This window comes from Nipponia nippon, unplaced genomic scaffold (assembly GCF_047370975.1).
Source record: "Nipponia nippon isolate SJK-2023a ecotype South Korea unplaced genomic scaffold, ASM4737097v1 scaffold_8, whole genome shotgun sequence".
In the NCBI taxonomy this organism is placed as follows: domain Eukaryota; kingdom Metazoa; phylum Chordata; class Aves; order Pelecaniformes; family Threskiornithidae; genus Nipponia; species Nipponia nippon.
Genome location: NW_028262402.1, coordinates 41,434,267 through 41,453,715, shown reverse-complemented (window position 1 = coordinate 41,453,715; position 19,449 = coordinate 41,434,267). Strand labels below are relative to the sequence as shown.

At 38.5% G+C, this 19,449-nt stretch overlaps 1 protein-coding gene across 4 annotated transcripts in view; it reads left to right on the top strand.

Moving 5' to 3' along the window:
• Nucleotides 1-19,449, top strand: part of CCDC171 (coiled-coil domain containing 171) — a 168,759-nt gene that overhangs the window by 86,989 nt on the left and 62,321 nt on the right. For all 4 annotated transcript variants that reach the window (XM_087742166.1, XM_087742164.1, XM_087742162.1 and 1 more), the window contains 2 exons: nucleotides 12,354-12,499; nucleotides 16,655-16,709. In XM_087742166.1, coding sequence (XP_087598292.1) covers nucleotides 12,354-12,499; nucleotides 16,655-16,709 — 201 coding nt within the window. The remainder of the gene's footprint in view (nucleotides 1-12,353; nucleotides 12,500-16,654; nucleotides 16,710-19,449) is intronic.

Genomic DNA, 19,449 nt, shown 5'->3' with positions numbered 1-19,449 from the left:
AATTATGTATCTAACTGGCATAAGGCTAAAGCAAAAGATGCATTCCTTTGCACTTTGGTCCCCTTTCTTGGCTACATACAGTGACAGCACCCATGCCTATCTTTCATGTAATTTGGTTTTTGAATTTAACTTGGCAGTCTGTTTTCATTGGGTATTCAATGATTTTCAAGAGGAAGTTTTTTCAAAATCTGTACCACTTTCAGCTTCCAATATCTATAGCTATGTTATCTTCTTTTTATCATGAAAAGCATGGAAGCTCTTTGAGATTGTAGCAGGATAACAAACTCAAAACAGAGATTATTTTTTTTATGTTGCCTAAATTTTTGTGTTGACTTTTACAATAGGTATTTATGAAAAACCCACTGAAGTTCTTTTTGCTACATGAATCTTTTTACTGTCTCAGTTAGAAGGACTTCTGAAAAAGTTTTAAAAACTTTCTAGCTAAAGTAAACCAACTTTAATTGTTAGTTGATTTTTTTGGTCTGTGGACTATACAATAAGTAATTATGCGATTTAAAAATTATTAATTTAAGTTTCTCAATTCTAAGCAACAGTCCCAAGATTTTATTTATAAATAGTACTTCACTGTTGTACAAGAATATTTTTCAGTTGTGAGAATGAAGAAATAAGTGTTCTTGGGGGAAAAAAAAAAAGTTAATGACAGTTCACTAAAACAATTGGTTGTTTTGAACATACCCAGTGTGTTCAATAATAAGGCATATTTATTACTGTTGCTTCTACAGGTGAATGAAACAGGTGATTTTCCAAGTTTTGTACCATCGTGGTGCCATTTTATCTTATACTTAGGAAACAAACCAGAAGTGAAAAATGTGAATAATGATTCAGTTTAACAGTTGCAGTGATTTATAGTTGTCAGTGTTTACCATGTCTGTGTGTGCCACGCTCAGAAAAATGTGTTCCTTGTTTAAGGTTTGTGCTCTCAGTTGGCACTTGGTATGCCACAAAGCATACCCAGAGGGAAGGGAGACACTCAATCAATATGCCTTTATAGCACTTGGATCTTTTTGCTGAATATTGGGATGTAATATATCTTTGATGCTTTTTCAATGGAGCGATTTAGAAGTTGCCTTTTACATTAGTTAAATTTTATTTTACTATATCTGTTCTTTCCGTTAAGAAGACTATTCTTCAGTTTTTAATGACAGAGGGATAGGGGTGACCTGTATAAAAGAATGGACCTTTTAGTATGAAATTACATACTTATCAATTCATTCTTATTTTATTGAGGCTTAAAGAGTAAAAGGGATAAACATCATCATGTATTTGTGTTTTCCCTGTACAGATACTTCATGCAGCAGGATATGGCTGACATAATATTAAAATATAATATGCATACATGAAACAGCATTTGGGGCTGTCTATGGAAGCACATATACCTGAATACAAATGTACAGTTTGGTCAGAACTCTTCTGAAGGAGAACACAGTGTTTGAATGTAAACTGTATAAAGTGATAAATCTGCCAAAGGCCCTGTTAATGATAGTGTCATGTTAAAAAAAGGTTTGTCAAATTCATTAATTAAAGAAAATTAAAAACTGTTGCTGAAGCAAGAGCAAAACTTTAGCTGGCATAAATTGACAGGCTTGGCATTGTCCATAACTGCTTAATGTGATGGCTCACGCTAATGCGCTAGTGTCTGGTGGAATTGTGCAGCAGCGTCTTCCAGCAAACTGCTGCAGAATGACCTGCAGCACTAAAATAACTTACCTGGGACCACCAGTATATTGAGGTCATGGACAGTATATTTTCTTACTCAGAACTGAACCTTAAGTTCTAGTTAGAAAATCTCTTGAAACTGTTCTAAAGACTCTTAGGATTCCTATTTTTGAACCAGTGTCTGAAGTGAAGACGTGTAGCCAATGTACCATAATACTTGTTTCTTAATTTTAGTTCTGAAGCAGAATGTTGTGTGATTTAACGTGTCCCTGATGACTTTTTAGTCTGTGTCCAGATTCCCACTGACTTCAAAGTGTATGCCTTTTTAAATAAACAATGGGAATGAAATTGTAGGTAACATTTCATCGTCATTGTTAATAATTTTATTGCTGTTGTTTCTCCTTCTTCCTGAATTATCTTAACTAATTGTTATGATTTAGAAATATTCCAGACAAATTGAGTGGTGCAGATCCAATGGAAGAATATTTTTTGAGAACTTAAAGTAGTCTGTTCCTGGGCTTAGAAATGTCACTGGTAATGCAAGATCATTAAGACATGTAGGACATGATCAGAGACAGATGGTTTGAGCCTAGTTCACCTATAATGAAATGCAAGAAACTGGTGCAATATGTTGTGTCATCACAGATATCAAGCTAAATACTTCTTTGTATGTACATGTGGTATAGTAGCACTTGTAAACCATAGTAAAGATAAAGTCTAAGTACTGTTTGTATTTTTATCTTGTACACTGTGTGCTCATGTGCACAATTAGATAATGTATAGAAAAATTAAGCAACAGTGTCACAGATGCTTGTGTATAGCAGAGGGCAGTGCTACAGAGCAGCATCAGTTTCCCTGTAAAGTCAGGTGTCTCACGTACAGGCACACGAGAGAGTTATGAAAAGTCCGCTTTTGCAGTAGTTAGGTATAAACCATCTTTTTGAAATCTTGGAACTGTAACAGCTATAAGACTGGAGGTCTATAAGGGTAAAATGTGTAACAGTGAAAAAATAGGATTATTTCTTTTCTGTGGTACTTAAGTAATTGATTTAAAGGCGTGGCACTACCAAAGCACAGAAAAGCTGCTGCTCCTGCAGGGCTGGATCTTGTCTAGTCTGCAGTTGCACAGGGTTAGGTCTTGTGGTGGGAGAGGAATTTACTTTTCTAGGGAGAAAAAAGAAACATCAGTCCTGAGGTAGAATGTCAGAGGTGAATGAGGAGTGAATGATCATGCCACCATGCATGTGATTCCAAAAAATTTATTCTCATTTAACATCAAGGGTTTTTCTAATACAGTTAAAAACTCAGTGATAAAGCCTGAGTTTTTCTAAAATTGTCTTTGTTCCATTAAGGTGGTATAATCCTTCTCTGTAGCTTTCCAGTAATGCTAACATAATTCACTTAGCTCAGAAGATGATAAAAATTTCTAGATTATCACATGCATAAATTTTATTATGTACTTTAACATTTCCCAAAACATTGTTTAAAAGTAGGGCTTAATTATTATCTCTGATCGGATTAGTGTATGTCTGGAAGGCCCAGTGCATCTTGGTATTCAAAAGGGTGTCCCTCATTTGAGGTGGCTTTTCAACTTCTATTTCTCTTCAAATGCAGCAGTACCTAGCTAACACATTTGAACACTGATGCTTTTGTTTGCTAATACTAACTGTCCATGAGGGTCTAGCCTATGTGTGGGTAGTTTATATTTTGTGATTACTTCATATAAAAACTTTCAAAGTTTTGTTTAGTTTCACTTTGAAGTTGAGTGATGTGTGAACATAGGATGTGTCTTCTGGACTAAGTGTTATTGTGTGCAATTATTCAGGAATAGCTACTGTGTTTAAATTAATAGGCTCTTTTAAATCACAATAACTTTAAAGCATACACAGCTCAGTTACTTCAAAAAACATTTTCAGTCATCCTTTGCTAAACTTTTTGAGCTAATGCAGTTGAAAAATGCATTCCTTTCTTGCTGATCAGAATAGATTTTCTCTTCAAATACATCTGCATTGTAGCACAGAGATATTAAACCTAGCTTTAAGTCTTTGAGGCACTGTAATCCAGCCTGAACCAGCAGGTAAAATGCTTGTGGTACCTAAACTTGCTTGGATGTCTGAGAGTATGCTGAGAGCAACAGTAAATGGACTGTTGTCTGGAAATACATAGGTAATGCCATTGGCCTACAATTTCAAATGACTTCTAAGAAAAATCTCTTGCAAGATGAAAACGTATGCACTTTCCCCATCTAATGCATTGAGTGACTCTGGAATAAATTTTTATTGGAATGTTTCTTAATACTTAGATTCTAGATCTTGTAGAGTAGCTGTATATCACAGCTGCTTTTTTAAGCTACCTGCACCATCATTTAACTTCTAATTGTCTTTAGATGATTGCTTGACTGTTTTTATGATACTGATTTGGCTAAAGCTTTCTGCTATTAGCATAGTTTGTGTTCCAATATTATGAGTGTTTCTTATATGAAACAATCACAAGCAATTGTATTTGACATTGTGTCAGAAATGTGAAAATACGTCTGCAAGTATCCCTTAATTCACCAGTATTTTGTTGGTTATTTATTAAAATCATTGTGCTGATTGGTGTTACTGTTTTGCTTAGTAGACCCACTCATGCTCTGCGACCTCATTACACAGGGCACTTTCAAAGATGTGAAGAGCCATTTTGTAGTTAGATACACTGTGATCTGTAAGCTATGTTTAACTCCTTCCATGCTACATCCCATACTTCAGAGAAGAGTCATCAGGTATGTCCTTTCTCAGAATGCCAGCATATGAAAAGATTGCTGCTGTCAGGATGAGGGTCCAGTAGCAAAAGGGTTAAAAAAATCACTGCTTTTTCTGCAAAGCAGATACAACTCATTCAAATGTCCTTTTGAGTCTATTTCTTTTTCTAGAGAAGTGTAAAGGGCATGTGAAAGTATTTGTTATTGAAGGGATGTCATGGGTGGTCAGCCTCAGGTTAGCTCTGCTTGCAAGAGCAGAACAGCCACACAGAGTTCATTTCAAACTGTTTTAAGAAACTACTGCAGCCGCTGTGAAACACACAGTGAATTCAGATATAGTGTGTTGATACTGCAGCTTGGTTTCTAGTTGAGAAGTGTAAATCCATCTTATTTGTTGACATAGCTCTAAATGCATGTCTTAGATGTTCAGGGTTTTTTATGTATTGATGAGAAGTCTCAGTTACGATTTTTTTTTTTGCCACAGAAACTTTTTCCCTGAGTTTTTTAATCTCCTGTTTTGATAGAAGAAGTTTCATTTTGAGTTGTTCTTGATAAGTAAGAACTCTTTTCAGAACACATCCTGTGGAAATTCAGCTGTACAGTTTGAGCTAATGTAATTTGATTGGCATTGGAGTCATACACACTAAAAATACAGTTGACATTAAATATTAATGTAACTTTTTGTACCTTTTGGATTTGGACCTTTCAAAGATGCAAGATTTCTCTAGGTTATCTGTAGACTGGCTTTTGAGGGGCACTGAGACCATCCTGAAGGTTATATTTGCCAACAGGGGTAACGGGAAATGTGTTTCAGCTGGTGGAGGAATGGATGCTGGCTAAACTTTGTGTTGGATTTTTTTCATTGTGGAATTTTATTAGTTATGTGTGTAGCATAGTTCTCAGGATGTATTCAGTGTTACAGGTCTTTTAAAAAGTAATATTTTGCATCTAAATGGAAAATATACATGTAAAACTTCATCCTGAAGACAAAATCTTTAATTTCACAAATTAGTTCATAATACACATACTGCAGTATATTTGCATATCTTGTAGTGCTGTGTGGTGTTGGTGTAATTTAAATCTAATTTAGTAAGCAGTTTGATCTAGCTTTAGTTGATCTTGGAAAATATGCTCTCCGTATAAATGTGTCACACATGCTTTGCATGGATTTAAACTGTATGACTGTCATCGTTCGTCCATTATCTTTTGAATAGAGTGCTTTTTTGTGTGTAAAGAATGACAATGTTAAACTGATTTATTTTTTAACTGGTTTTAAAGAAAGAGATTCCTCATTGCAAAGCCTAAGCTTGTTTAAAATTATTTGCGGTAGGACCCAGACGACAGATGTCCAATGAGACTTTTCTTCAGTGCTATCAGTTACTTGCTGTTCTCTCCAACAATTGGTTTTTCATGCTCAGTTTATAGGGAAGAAAAGCCTATATCTAAAATATCTCTAAAGGAAACTCCTTCTAAGGATTCTAATGAAAACTCAACTGATCTATGAGATTTTGGTAGACTGTAGAGGAAGGAGTGCAGTGATGTCTGAATTAGCACCTGAATGCCTAAACATCTGAACTAAATAGATAACTGGGGTTTTACAGAATGTCAATAAATTGGAGTTTGACTTCTAAGTTGGTTCAGAATCAGTTGTGCTTGAAAGTGAAAGCTCAGCATCTTCACAGAACTATGTGCAGACATAGGTTTTTAAAACCTTCATTCTTCTTATCATATTTAGCCTCAACTTTCTAACAATTGTAATTGTCCGCAGAAAACATTTCAAGATAAATGCATTATCAGGTTTTGAAATTTTCTTGTTTTTGTAAATACTAAGACCTGGGGAGCAAAATAAGGGCTATATTGTGGATTACGTGAAATATCTCAAGGCTGTGCTTTTCTGATAACTGAACCTGAAGTGACCTTTCTCAGACACAATTACAGAGCTGTATGTTTTTCCTTTAATTTCATCAGGGGTTTAATTAGTATACAAATAAAACTTCCCTTATCTTCCTTTCTACCTAATTGGCTTGTCTTCGCTTATATATGAAGAATGTGAAAATGGGCTGTAATTAGGGTGACCGTGTTAACCTTTTTTTCTCAAACGTACTGTTGCCTAAAGGCCTCAAGGCCTAAAAACAGTGCTTTGGATTATTGCTTTGCAATCACTATGGCTCTCCCATAGGTTTTCTCATGAGCAGAAGGGCTTTGGGTGCTGCAGGTTCCCACTGCTTAACGGGATCTTCATTCTTCTCCCCACTAAATGTTTATTGATTATCTCACTGCTCCACACTCAGCCTCCAACAACTTAATATCAGGTGACAGTCAGGAGAGTTCTCCAAGTAATTAGAGTGGAGCATTGAGGGAACAATTAGGAGCAGAGTTATTAAACTTGATTTATCCTATTCTCTCCTGAACACTTTCTTGGATATCAGAACATCACACTTTCACAATCTACCCTGGCTGAGAAATTAGTGGCTAACCTGCTGCTTATCATTGTTGCCTTGCTGCCTTGAGGCACACCCTCTTGGTTTCAGTCACTCAGCTGGAAATATTAGAGTCCATAAAGTTTATCAAGGGTTTTAATTAGATCAATCTGAAGAACGAAAAAAAGAGAGGCTTAGAAGCCATTACTTTAGAATACTCCAAACTGTATTTGAGCAATTTCCAAGGCTTGACTTTAACCCACAGTAGCAAGGAGCTTCAAGTGAATGCTGAAACTACTCTTTTGGAGAGCTAAAATCAGTTTATGTTTTGCTTGGATATTGCAATATTATTGATAGGTGAAGTCTGAATCCTTTGGAGATTTCTGTAATTAATGGTGAAACTTTTGAATATAATAAAGGAGCTGTTCAGTGAGAGATTTGATTTAATCATTTCTATATTGCTTCGTCACCAGCTGGATTGCTGGCCATGCCTCTCAAAGAGTTAGGCTTCATGCTTTCATCCTTGTTATTACCTCATTAATAGGCCTGTGCTTGCAATTGGTAAGCAAGATTAGTTAGCAGCTCCCAGAAGATTTTGACACCTAGTGGGTCTCTTCACCATTTGTGGTCAGTGATGAAAGCTTTATGCGGGAGCAGACAACTCTTCAGCCCCTGTAGAAGGATAGCTGTCTAATAAAAGTGAAATAAATATGCATAATGTTCCCATTATCCTGTCTTTCTTCACTCATTTAGACCACTAGAATCCTGGAGGCAGACTTTGTTCCAGCAACATGTACATCAAAAGTTACTTGCATGAAAATAGTAGTAGTATTATCTATTCTACATTGGCCAGAGCTCAGTCATGTGGCTGCATCTTAAAAACAGATTTTTCAATCAGATGGGGAAGTGGGGTGGACAAAGCATTGAAACAAGAGACGTTGTTCTCTGTTCAATAAATTTTGTTTGTCAAAAGATGGGAATATGGGGGGGACACGGACTTGACTGGGTTTTCAGAGCTGTTTCCTCAATGCTGACTTAGCCTAAAATAAACAAACAGTAAAAACAATAAATGGAAGAAGATAATGTTCTTTGTTCTTAAATTAAAGATGGCTCCTTTTATCCTTGCTAATCCACATCTGGTTTCTTGGAAATAACTTTTCTGAAAATCTGACAATTCATAAATTTAGCTGTTCAGACAGGACTTTGGTAGCTGCCAGTGGCATTAGTGTAGAATTTCTGAAAGCAGCACTTTGGTTTGGTTTTGAATATCTTTATGCTAATAATGCAATGCAAGAATGAGATCTGTGTGTTTATCTTTTCTTAGGTGAAAAATAGCATTCTTCATTGAAAATAATGACGTAAGAGGCAGAACAAAGTTTTTCAACATGCAGTAATTTGAGCAAGGCTAGTATTAACATTTCTGGGGGTTAGAGTTTCTTAAATAAACTCCTGATTGGTTGGGTTTTTTTTCTTACAGCAGTGTAATCTCAGCCTGGATTTTGTAAATTGCTGAACAGAATGTTCAAGTAGTGGTGCTGTACCTTCCAAATACACTGTTGAAATAACTGGTTGCTTTTTTGTCTTGGGAAGCGTTTGAAGAAAATTTACGCCAATCCACAGATTTCAGTCTGTTTTGCAGGATTATGCAGTTGTACTTTGTTATTTTACGGACATTTTCTCTAGAATATTGTTTATTAAGTGCCTTTGATTCTTGGCTAGGTCTGAAGCTTTTTCAGATTAGTTGAGTTTTCAGTGCCCTCCAAATTTTTATCAACCTTTTGTATGTACTGTTCTTAATACGTACCCACGACATAATACATATTTCCCATGTTCCACAGTCCAGGTCAAGTGCTCCTGTGTACAGATTATGTAGAGCATTCTTAGAACTTAAGCAGAAAACATATCTGTAAATTTTGAAAATAAGGTGCAAGAGCACAGTCTTGCAACTGTGCTGTCTTCTCTACCCTTCTATATTGGTTTAGAATCTGTCAGGGAATTTGCATTTTGCAAAAGAATGTTTATAGCCACCTATTATAATTTCTTTCTAAAAAGGCAATTAACAGCTGTAAGTAAAATGTAACATTTAGCAAACTATGAAATCACATTATTAATACTCCAGTCTATAAAAGTATTGATTTATCCCAGCAGAAAAGAGTTCCTAGCCAGGTTCTGTATTAATTAGTTCTGTGTGCTGGTCAGAAAGGACAGGCGAGGAAGGAGGGGCCAAGGGGTTGCCCTCTACATCAAGAAATGGATAGAGTGTGAAGCGCTGTCTCTGAAGAACAGCTATGAGCAGGTTGAAAGCTTGTGGGTAAGAATTAGAGACGGAGGCAACAAAGGAACCTTGTGGTTGGTGTCTACTACAGCTGCCTGATCCAGAGAAGCCTATTGACAAAGCCTTCTTACTCCAGCAACAGGGGGCATTGCTCTCACAGGCTCTTGTCCTGCTGGGGGACTTCAACCACCCCGACATCTGCTGGAAAAGTAGCACGGCGAGCTGTAGGCAACCCAGGAGACTCCTGGAGTCACTGAGGATAACTTCTTAAGCCAGGCAATAGACAGCCCTGCCAGAGGGGATGAGATACTGGACCTGTTGATCACTAACGCAAGTGAGCTACTCGGTGATGTCAAGATTGGAGGCAGCCTGGGCTGCAGTGATCATGCATTGGTGGAGTTCACAACTCTGAGGGATAAGGGTCAGGCAAAGAGCAAAGTCAGGACCCTGAATTTTAGGAAAGCAAACTTCCAGCTGTTCAAGGAGTTAGTCAATAGAACCCCCTGGGAAACTGCCCTCAGAGACAAGGGAGCAGAGCAGAACTGGCAGATCTTTAAAGATCCTTTCCATAGAGTGCAAGAGCTCTTGATCCCCAGGTGTAAGAAATCAGGAAAGGAAGGCAAGAGACCAGCATGGATGAGTTGAGACCTGCTGGTCAAACTAAAGGGCAAGAAGGAAATGCATGGGCAGTGGAAGCAGGGACAGGTATCCTGGGAAGAGTATAGGGACATTGGCCCAGTTGTGTAGCGGTAGGGTCAGGAAGGCCAAGGCGCAGCTGGAGCTGAACTTGGCAAGGGACGCAAAGAATAATAAGAAGGGCTTCTACAGGTATGGCAGCCAGAAAAGGAAGGTCAGAGAAAGCATACCCCCTCCTGATGAGCAAGACTGGCAAACTGGTAACAACAGACGAGGAAAAGGCTGAGGTACTCCACAACTTTTTTGCCTCAGTCTTCACTGGCAACCTCTCTTCCGACACCTCTCGAGTGGTTGGACCTGAAGGCAGGGCCTGGGGGAGGCCCACTGTAAGAGAAGATCAGGTTTGTGACTACCTGAGGAGCCTGAACATACCTAAGTCTATGGGTCCCGATGAGATGCATCCCAGAGTCCCAAGGGAACTGGCTGATGTAGTTGCCAAGCCACTCCCCATGATATTTGAAAAGTCATGGCAGTCAGGTGAAGTCCCCAGTGACTGGAAAAAGGGAAACATTGCACCCATTTCTCAAAAGGGTAGAAAGGAGGACCCTGGGAACTACCAACCTGTCAGCCTCACCTCTGTGCCTGGGAAGATCATGGAACAGATCCTCCTAGAAGCTATGCTAAGGCACATGGAGGACAGGGAGGTGGTTCGAGACAGCCAGCACGGCCTCACCAAGGGCAAGTCTTGCCTGACCAATGTAGTGGCCTTCTATGATGGAGTGACTGCATCAGTGGACAAGGGAAGAGCTACGGATGTCATCTATCTGGACTTCTGTAAGGCCTTTGACATGTTCCCCCACAACATCCTTCTTTCTAAACTGGAGAGACATGGATTCGATGAGTGGACTGTTCAGTGGATGAGGAATTGGCTGGGTGGTTGCATCCAGAGGGTTTTGGTCAACAGCTCAATGTCCAGATGGGAGATCAGTGACAAGTGGTGTCCCTCGGGGGTCTGTATTGGGACCAGTACTGTTTAATATCTTCATCAATGACATAGACAGTTTGCAGACAACACTAAGTTGAGTGGTGTGGTTGACATACCTGAGGGACAGGATGCCATCCAGAGGGACCTGGACCAGCTTGAGAAGTGGGCCCATGTGAACCTGATGAGGTTCAACAAGGCCAAGGGCAAGGTCCTGCACCTGGGTTAGGGCAATCCCCAGTATCAGTACCAGCTGGGGGATGAAGGGATTGAGAGCAGCCCTGAGGAGAAAGACTTGGGGGTACTGGTGGATGAAAAGCTGGACATGAGCCGGCAATGTGCTCTTGCAGCCCAGAAAGCCACCCATATCCTGGGCTGCATCAAAAGAAGCGTGGCCAGCAGGGCGAGGGAGGTGATTCTGCCCCTCTACTCAGCTCTGGTGAGAGCCCACCTGGAGTACTGCGTCCAGCTCTGGGGTCCTCAGCACAGGAAGGACATGGATGTGTTGGAGCAAGTCCAGAGGAGGGCCACAAAAATGATCAGAGGGCTGGAACACCTCTGCTATGAGGAAAGGCTGAAAGAGCTGGGGTTGTTCAGCGTGGAGAAGAGAAGGCTGCAGAGAGACCTTATTGCGGCCTTTCAATACTAAACGGGGGCTTATAAGAAAGATGGGGACTAACTTTTTTCAGCAGGGCCTGTTGTGGTAGGACAAGGGTAATGGTTTTAAGCTAAAAGAGAGTAGACTTAGACTAGATATAAGGAAAAAAATTTGTACAATGAGGGTGGTGAAACACTGGAACAGGTTGCCCAGAGAGGTGGTAGATGCACCGCCCCTGGAAACATTCATGGTCAGGCTGGATGGGGCTCTGAACAACCTGATCTAGTTGAAGATGTCCCTGCTGATTGCAGGGGGTTTGGACTAGATGATCTTTAAAGGTCCCCTCCATCCCAAAACTTTCTATGATTCTATTTGTCATCGATTGGATTAATCTGAATTGATTTAAAGCATGTTGTATTAATTCTAAGCTGGCGAAAAACATTAAAAAATACATGTGCTATTTTGCATATTGGAAAACTAATGTTAAAATAGTGAAGGCATCATGAAGTGATTTATTCTTAGCAAGAATTGCAGCAAAACTATACTTAATGCACTGAGAGAATATTAGATTCTTATTTTTTTTAAGCCTGAAATTTCTGAATTGTGCAGAATATTTAAATAAATGCTACTTTGTTTATTCCCTTTCTTTGTGAATTCTTTTCTTTAATGTTTATCTTAAATTAAGTTTTGAGAATATTTTGTTCTCTTGAATGCTGTACTCTTGATTTATTTTCACTGTGTTTAGACCTGGTATTTGTAAATATAGTACTTGTAGTATAGTATATGTACCTGTTTGATCAACAAATCACTTTATTTTATAAAACATTTTGTACATAGGCAATATACTAAAAACTGGGGGGTTCTGAGTTAGTAATGTTTTTGCTAGAGAATTCATAAAACCTTAGAATGTAATGGTCCAAATCTACTTCAGTCAGTCTGTTTTCCACTTTGTTTAATAGCCTGTGGCATAAATTGAAGTTAATTATTTGGGCTGACAGGTAACTCTGCTTTCTGTCTGCTTGCAGAGACTCTCCGAGGCAAAGATGGAGCTGAGAAGAAAAGATCAATCTCTGCGTCAGCTCAATAGACTTCTTACCCAGCTGGAGCAGGACAAGCGTCGACTGAAAGAGAGCATCCATGATGCAGAGAGTGCCCTCTGCATGGCAGCGAAGTGAGCACTGGGACCTTGGGGAGATCACTTAAAACGGACAAAAGATCAATTCTTACTTTCATGCACAGGGTTTTAGCCCTGGCTAATGTAATGCTAGAAAACAAAAGTACATCTGTCTCTCTTTGAAATTCAGTGATAGTATTCTAAAAAGAAAACTGTTAGTTCAAGATACTAGATGGTATGTTTTCTGTAGTTATCCCATAATAGTGCTCCAAATTCTGGGTCCTGAAATAGCATGGGCATTTTTGTTTGCCAGTTGTCTTACTGATTTGACAGCATCTCTTTGGCAGATCTGTAATGCTCTGTGTGTTTAAGAAATGATTGCTTGTTTTCTCTATTTCCATGTCATCTTTTTATAGAGAGACACAATTTATTTATAATAAATACAGAAACGTCAGCTAGGTGACAGTTCTTAGCTACCACAGGGGTTGAAACCCATTTTGGACCTAGTCTTATCTGTGTAACAGGATAGATCTTTCAGCTGATCTCACAGAGTTTTGGATTTAGACATAAAACCTATGCCTTTTTAAACCATAACTTAGAGAGTGGAAGGAAATGTTCAGGGACCAATCTTGAAAAGATTGGTAGTCAAAAGGTGTTCCATTGACTTGAATGAGATTATTACTAACCTCTTAGAGTCAAATAGTCAGATAAAAAGATAAATCTTTGCAGCCTCTGTTACCTATTACTCTTATTGTAGTATGTACTTTGAATATTGTTGGTCCGTGGCTAAGATTTAAAAGAAGTTTAATTTAAAATTAAAATTTCTCATTATACCTGGGATACATTTGACCTTTGAAGAGCAATAGCTTAGAAGCTTTAAGGGTTTTATGCACAAGCAAAATAATGTAATTAATATAGTTACCAGGGAAATGTTTAACAAGCTAATTAAAATGACAAATGTTATTTAGTGTGAGTGTATTAAAGCAGATGTGACCTGAAGAAGGATTTATTCGGGAAAGCTTGCCCCTTTTCACCCTGCCCCAGCCTATTTTACACACTCTAGTGAAGAACGTTCCCTGTGGCCCTTCTTATATTCAGAAAAGGTTATTTTAATGTGAAGTGGTTTTAAAATTGGTTTTGTTTCTTTATATAGCAGTTGAATATTGACAAAGAAAAAAAACCCATACCGTTTATTGTTCTACCAACTCTTCATAAGAAATGTCTTTTTTTTCTCTTAGATATATATATGCAAAGTATTTGAAATAGACCTGACTTTTGTCTAGAAAATCTTATTTTAATACGTCTTCCATAACCTGAGTGATTGTAAGCAATGCGTGTATGTCTTTCAAGTTCTTTCCTAATCTTTTGTACAGCTTTAAAGGACAGCAAGATGGCTGGCTCATTCTGAGAATGGCTATCTTGATTTTCTTGCAATGGTGACCAGCAGTTCTGTTCCACTTCCCTCCAGAGTAGGAAGCAGTATTAATACAAGTGTCTGATAGCAGTGAACTTGATAGAAACTTAGTAGCCTTTTGGTCATTTCTCTGCTAGATAGAAATTCTCTATCAAACCTTCACCCCAGCTATTGTGTAAAAGATGATGTAAAGCATGCTCCTCATGCCTGAACTACATTTCTTTAGGATTATTATTCAGAATAGTTCTATGATCCAATTCCAATTTCCCTTACACCTGTAGGAGTTGATGAATATATGAAATAAAGATTGAATGAAATGTGTAATCATGTGTGTAGGGGTAGATTAATAGTTTAATTTTTTTAAACTTTTTTCCTAGGTGCTATAAACAAATATTACCAGACTTTTATTTTAAGATGTTATTTAAGATAATAAATCAACCATAGCCAGAGGGCTTTCTCTTAACAAAAATGAGAACCTGGGGACCACCTATTAACCTGGGTCCAAAATTCCATCTAAAGATACCTTCCTTTTTATCATAGAATCATAGAATTGTTTAGGCTGGAAAAGACCCTTAAGACCATCGAGTACAGCCGTTAACCTAACACTGCCAAGTCTACCACTAAACCATGTCCCTAAGCAATACATCTACCTGTCTTTTAAATACCTCCAGGGATGAAGACTCAGCCACTTCCCTGGGCAGCCTGTTCCAGTGCCTGTCTACACTTTCGGTGAAGAAGTTTTTCCTGATATCCAACCTAAACTTCCCCTGGCACAACTTGAAGCCATTTGCTCTTGTCCTATCACTTGTTACTAGGGAGAAGAGACCGACCCCCACCTCACTACAACCTCCTTTCAAGTAGTTGTAGAGAGCAATAAGGTCTCCCCTCAGCCTCCTCTTCTCCAGACTAAACAACCCCAGTTCCCCCAGCCGCTCCTCATAAGACTTGTGCTCCAGACCCTTCACCAGCCTTGTTGCTCTTCTTTGGATGTGCTCCAGCACCTCCATGTCCTTCTTGTAGTGAGGGGTCTAAAACTGAACACAGTACTCGAGGTGTGGCCTCACCAGGGCCAGGTACAAGGGGATGATCACTTCCCTGGTCCTGCTGGCCACGCTGTTCTTGATACAGGCCAGGATGCCATTGGCCTTCTTGGACACCTGGGCACACTGCTGGCTCATATTCAGCTGGCTGTGGAGCAGCATCCCCAGGTCCTTTTCTGCCAGGCAGCTCTCCAGCCACTCCTCTCCCAGCCTGTAGCGTTGCATGGGGTTGTTGTGACCGAAGTGCAGGACTTGGCACTTAGCCTTGTTGAATCTCATACAAATGGCCTCAGCCCATTGATCCAGCCTGTCCAGATCCCTCTGTAGAGCCGTTGTACTGTCTAGCAGATCAATGCTCCCACCCAGCTTGGTGTCATCTGCAAACTTAATGAGGGTGCACTTGATCCCTTCATCCAGATCATCAATGAAAATATTGAGCAGGACCGGCGCCAACACTGAGCCCTGGGGAACACCACTTGTGACCAGCCGCTGACTGGATTTAACTCCATTCACCACAACTCTTTGGGCCCAGCCATCCAGCCAGTTTTTTACCCAGTGAAGAGTATGCCCATCCAAGCCATGAGCAGCCAAAATGATGCACACTTGAGAATATGCAAGGAACAGACTGACTTCTATGTCAGTAACTAACTCAGAAATTAATGATGTTGAACTGTCTCTCTAGAACTGACTTCACTCAGACAAATAGCAGTTGCTACATAAATGAGGCCAGCAGAGAAGGTGAACAGCATGTCCCTGTCAATCTACTCCAAAGAAAGGGAGGGTCCTCAAACACCTGTGTGATAGCTTTAGTAGACGTGTAAAAGCCAATGCTACTTTTCTGGCCACCTTTCTGTATTTGCTCTTAGGATAATATGAATCAAGAAATGAGGAACCAGCGATCATTCCAGGCAGAAGAACGCCATGGTTTTGACTTCAGTTTTAGGAACTGTAAGAGCTCAAACAAAATATTGACATAGCTGCAAGGTGAAAGTTGGTCCTGGAATATTAAGATGTATCAGCTTTTCTGGCACAGATTCCATTTGATTTCCTATGGTGTTTTGCTGGTCACGCTATCCTTAGTCATATGGTATTATGCAACTTTAATTCCATTTCTGTCAATGCATCAGATGAGACCAGGTTTTTTTGTTGCAGCGTAACTGATCAAAGCTGTCTTCCTTACTGAAGTCCTAATCTGCAAAAAGACATGGGAGTAGTATTTAATTCTGCAGACTTCTGTTTCTTAAGGATAGGATCCTTGACTGGACTTCTTTTGGAAAAGGACCAGTGGAATGTTCAGGTTTAGAGAAGACGGAAAGACTTACATGCATAGAAGTACGTAGTTCTTAGGCCCATATAATTGATGAAAAACATGGAATTTGTCAGTGTGTTCCAGGACAAGAATATATTGTCTTCCTGCTAGAGCCTGGACTCCGTTCAACGTGCCCTTTTTATCCAAGACTGCAGATTTCTTATCCAAGAACATGGTAGTTCTTCATTGATATGTCCATAAATACAGGTAGTTTAATCGCTTGTCCACAATAGAAGCATCTTTCATATGGAAACATGCCAAATAGTAGTCCATGAACTATTTTTTAGGGTTTGCACTGGAGATATAAAAAGGAGAGATACAAACATAACAGTTTGAGTTAGTAACAATTATTTTTAAAGACATGATGGTTATAAAGTAGCAGAAAATTAATTTCTACATCAGTAGAGCTTCAGTTCTATTAACTACTCTTTTTTTTTCTTTTATAATAGAGACAAAGAATTGATTATTAGTCATATGAAATCTGTGGAAGCCACTCTTCATAAGGTAAGAATTTGAAGTGTTCCCTCTGCATGTCTATTTCCAAACACATCGAAGTTTTACAACTGCTTATTCTCAGGGAAGGAGGGGAGTAGAAGCTGTTGTAAAGCAGCTTCCTTGCCTTAGAGTTTTCACCTTCAACTTCTTTCATCTCCAAAAACTAGTCATATTTAGTGAAGTCAAATAAAATACAATTTTGTAGTATACAGACTTCTTATTTTTAAAACAAAACTTATTACAAAATTAATCTTCCTTTCCTCAATCACTAAGCACTATTTCTGGTTACCAAGTGAAGACTATTGATCATCCAAACAATTTGTAATTGCTGCTGAGTTAACTCTCTCTACTGAGTAAGGCAGAGGTCATCTGGTGAGGTGACATACATGGTGACCATAAGACATTTGGCTTTGTACACGCTACTTTAATCTTTGATACATGATAAATAAAATAAGGAAAAGACAGTAAGTATGAACCTGTAATCAAAAAGTTTAATGATATTTTTTTAAAACTTTTTTTAAATTGAGTAATAATCTAAAGTTGTCTCTTTGACTTATACTATTTTGCCCTGGTATAGTACTCTTTGAAGGTCCAACAAAGCTGTCTATATTAATTATTTGGGAGAAAGGACTGTTTTTAACTGTAGCTCTAGTGGCTGATTGTTTTGTAGCTGTTTTTAGTCCAGAGCAACACAAAGCAAAAGAAGTGTTTTTATTATCTTGGAGTGTTCATTTCCCTTATCACATCTTGAATTCCCAGCAACATGGGAATCTGTTCCTTGTTTTAGTTGCTTCTTTAGTCCACCAAAACTGCTGTTAATTTAAATTTCAGATACCTTTTTCAAGTTTGTCTTTCCTTTAATGTTCACAAAAAGTGACAGTACCTAAACTGTGCTGGTAGGTAAAGTCTTCGTTTGTGTCCCCATCTTCTTCATACTGGCTTCTTTGAAGCTTGGGAAGCCTATGTAATGCAGAAAGTGCTGTGTTTTTACGGTAACATGTACGTGTAATGTCCTTGGCCTTGAGAATTTATTGTTCTGGATTGCAAGTTTACATTTTGATTTAGAAAGCAGTGCTGTATATGCACAAGGACTGAAATGTTTGGAGAAAGGTTATAGGGAAGGTCACGTGCTTAGTACTGATTTTCCGGATGTGGTGAGCGGATTGAGAAAATGGCGTCTTTCTTTGAGAATTTTAGTTACCACATTTGCTTCTTAATTCTTGATATACATAGTTGTTAGGCTCAAATAGCTTATTATTGAGTAGCAGAGTAATGTATCCTTTCTGGTTTGTCAACGTAAAGAATGAGGAAAACATAAAAATTAGAAATGTCAGGATGCTTCATTCAGCAGGAACTAAAAAGAATTGATTGTAAATCATTCATAATTTGACATATCATTTCTTCTAGAAGAACAAAGGGAAATTATTGATCTTTGGGAAGTATCTGAAATGTAAACCTTATATCATAATGGTAGCTAATTATCTAACGTTAATGAACATGGCTTATGCGTAAACTATCAAGTTTACACTGTTGTTCTTAAAGGTTTTCTCACACAGTAAAAAATCAGAACATGATGAAGTAGATGCAATACTAGTAAAGGAACTACAAGCCTGTCTTTTCCCCCATAGAAATTCTGGGAACTACTTTTTTTTTTCAAAAAAGGAATCAAAAGAAAATGGATAAAGTTCAGAATCATCTGGAGTTGAACAAGTAGTATTATTATTAGCTGCAGGTATATTTATGGGAGTTTGAAACTGAACATTGTGGTATTTCTACGTTGATGTATTCATGAGCAAATATCCACAAAATTCCACTGCATCACTTGCAGGATCTGTGTTATCAATGCATAATGCTAAATTTTTGCCTATATTGCTCAGAGGGATTTTACAGACATCCTTAATAATCTTAGTTCGACTCAGGATAAGACACTATACTGATACCCATTAAAATGACCTCATCCTTTTCTGTAGTCTATCACTACAAGAATTCCAGAAGGCAGCAATGTAGGTACTAGATCATCTGCCTTTGGGTATACTTGGGTGTCACATTCAGCAAACAAAGCAAGAAGAAGCAGAGCTGAGGGAGGCAATCCCTGTGCGTGCTTCTAATACAGCTCTAGACAAGGGATCATTTACATCATTAACTGCCCCCTGGTGACCGGATGGAAAATCTAATATCATACATTTGGCTTCGTCAATAAGTGCTTGGGCATGCTTGTGCCCAGACTGATTCTTTTAAGACCATTTCAGAGCCACCTTTTTAAATCATCATGAATATTTATGAAGCATAAGTTGAAGAACTTGAGCATGTGCTATGCTAAGAGAGAAAATACTTTTAGCAGCTAGTTCCATACCCTTCATAACCTGCAAGATACTCTTTAGAAGGTTATTTTTTGTCTTATCCTGGGTCTTGTCATGTTAGCTATCTTCATCTGACTCCTGGCACTGGATTATTTGCACAAGAGTTCCTGATACCATTAGAATAAGAGATCTTTCTTGGTTTTATACCATCTAAATATTGAAGACAAATATCAAAGTGCAAAGTGAATGTTTTACCGAATTTAAAAAAAAAGCACCACCATGGGCAAACAAAGGACCTCAAGAAGATTTTGTTTTGGTTCAGTTTTATTGTCATAATATTAAAAATGACCAAAAGGTAACAGCTGAATTTTTTAAAATCTAGGTTTGAAAAACAGATATATATTTTTTTTCTTCCCTGGAATCCATTAGATAGCCTTAAACTGAAAAAC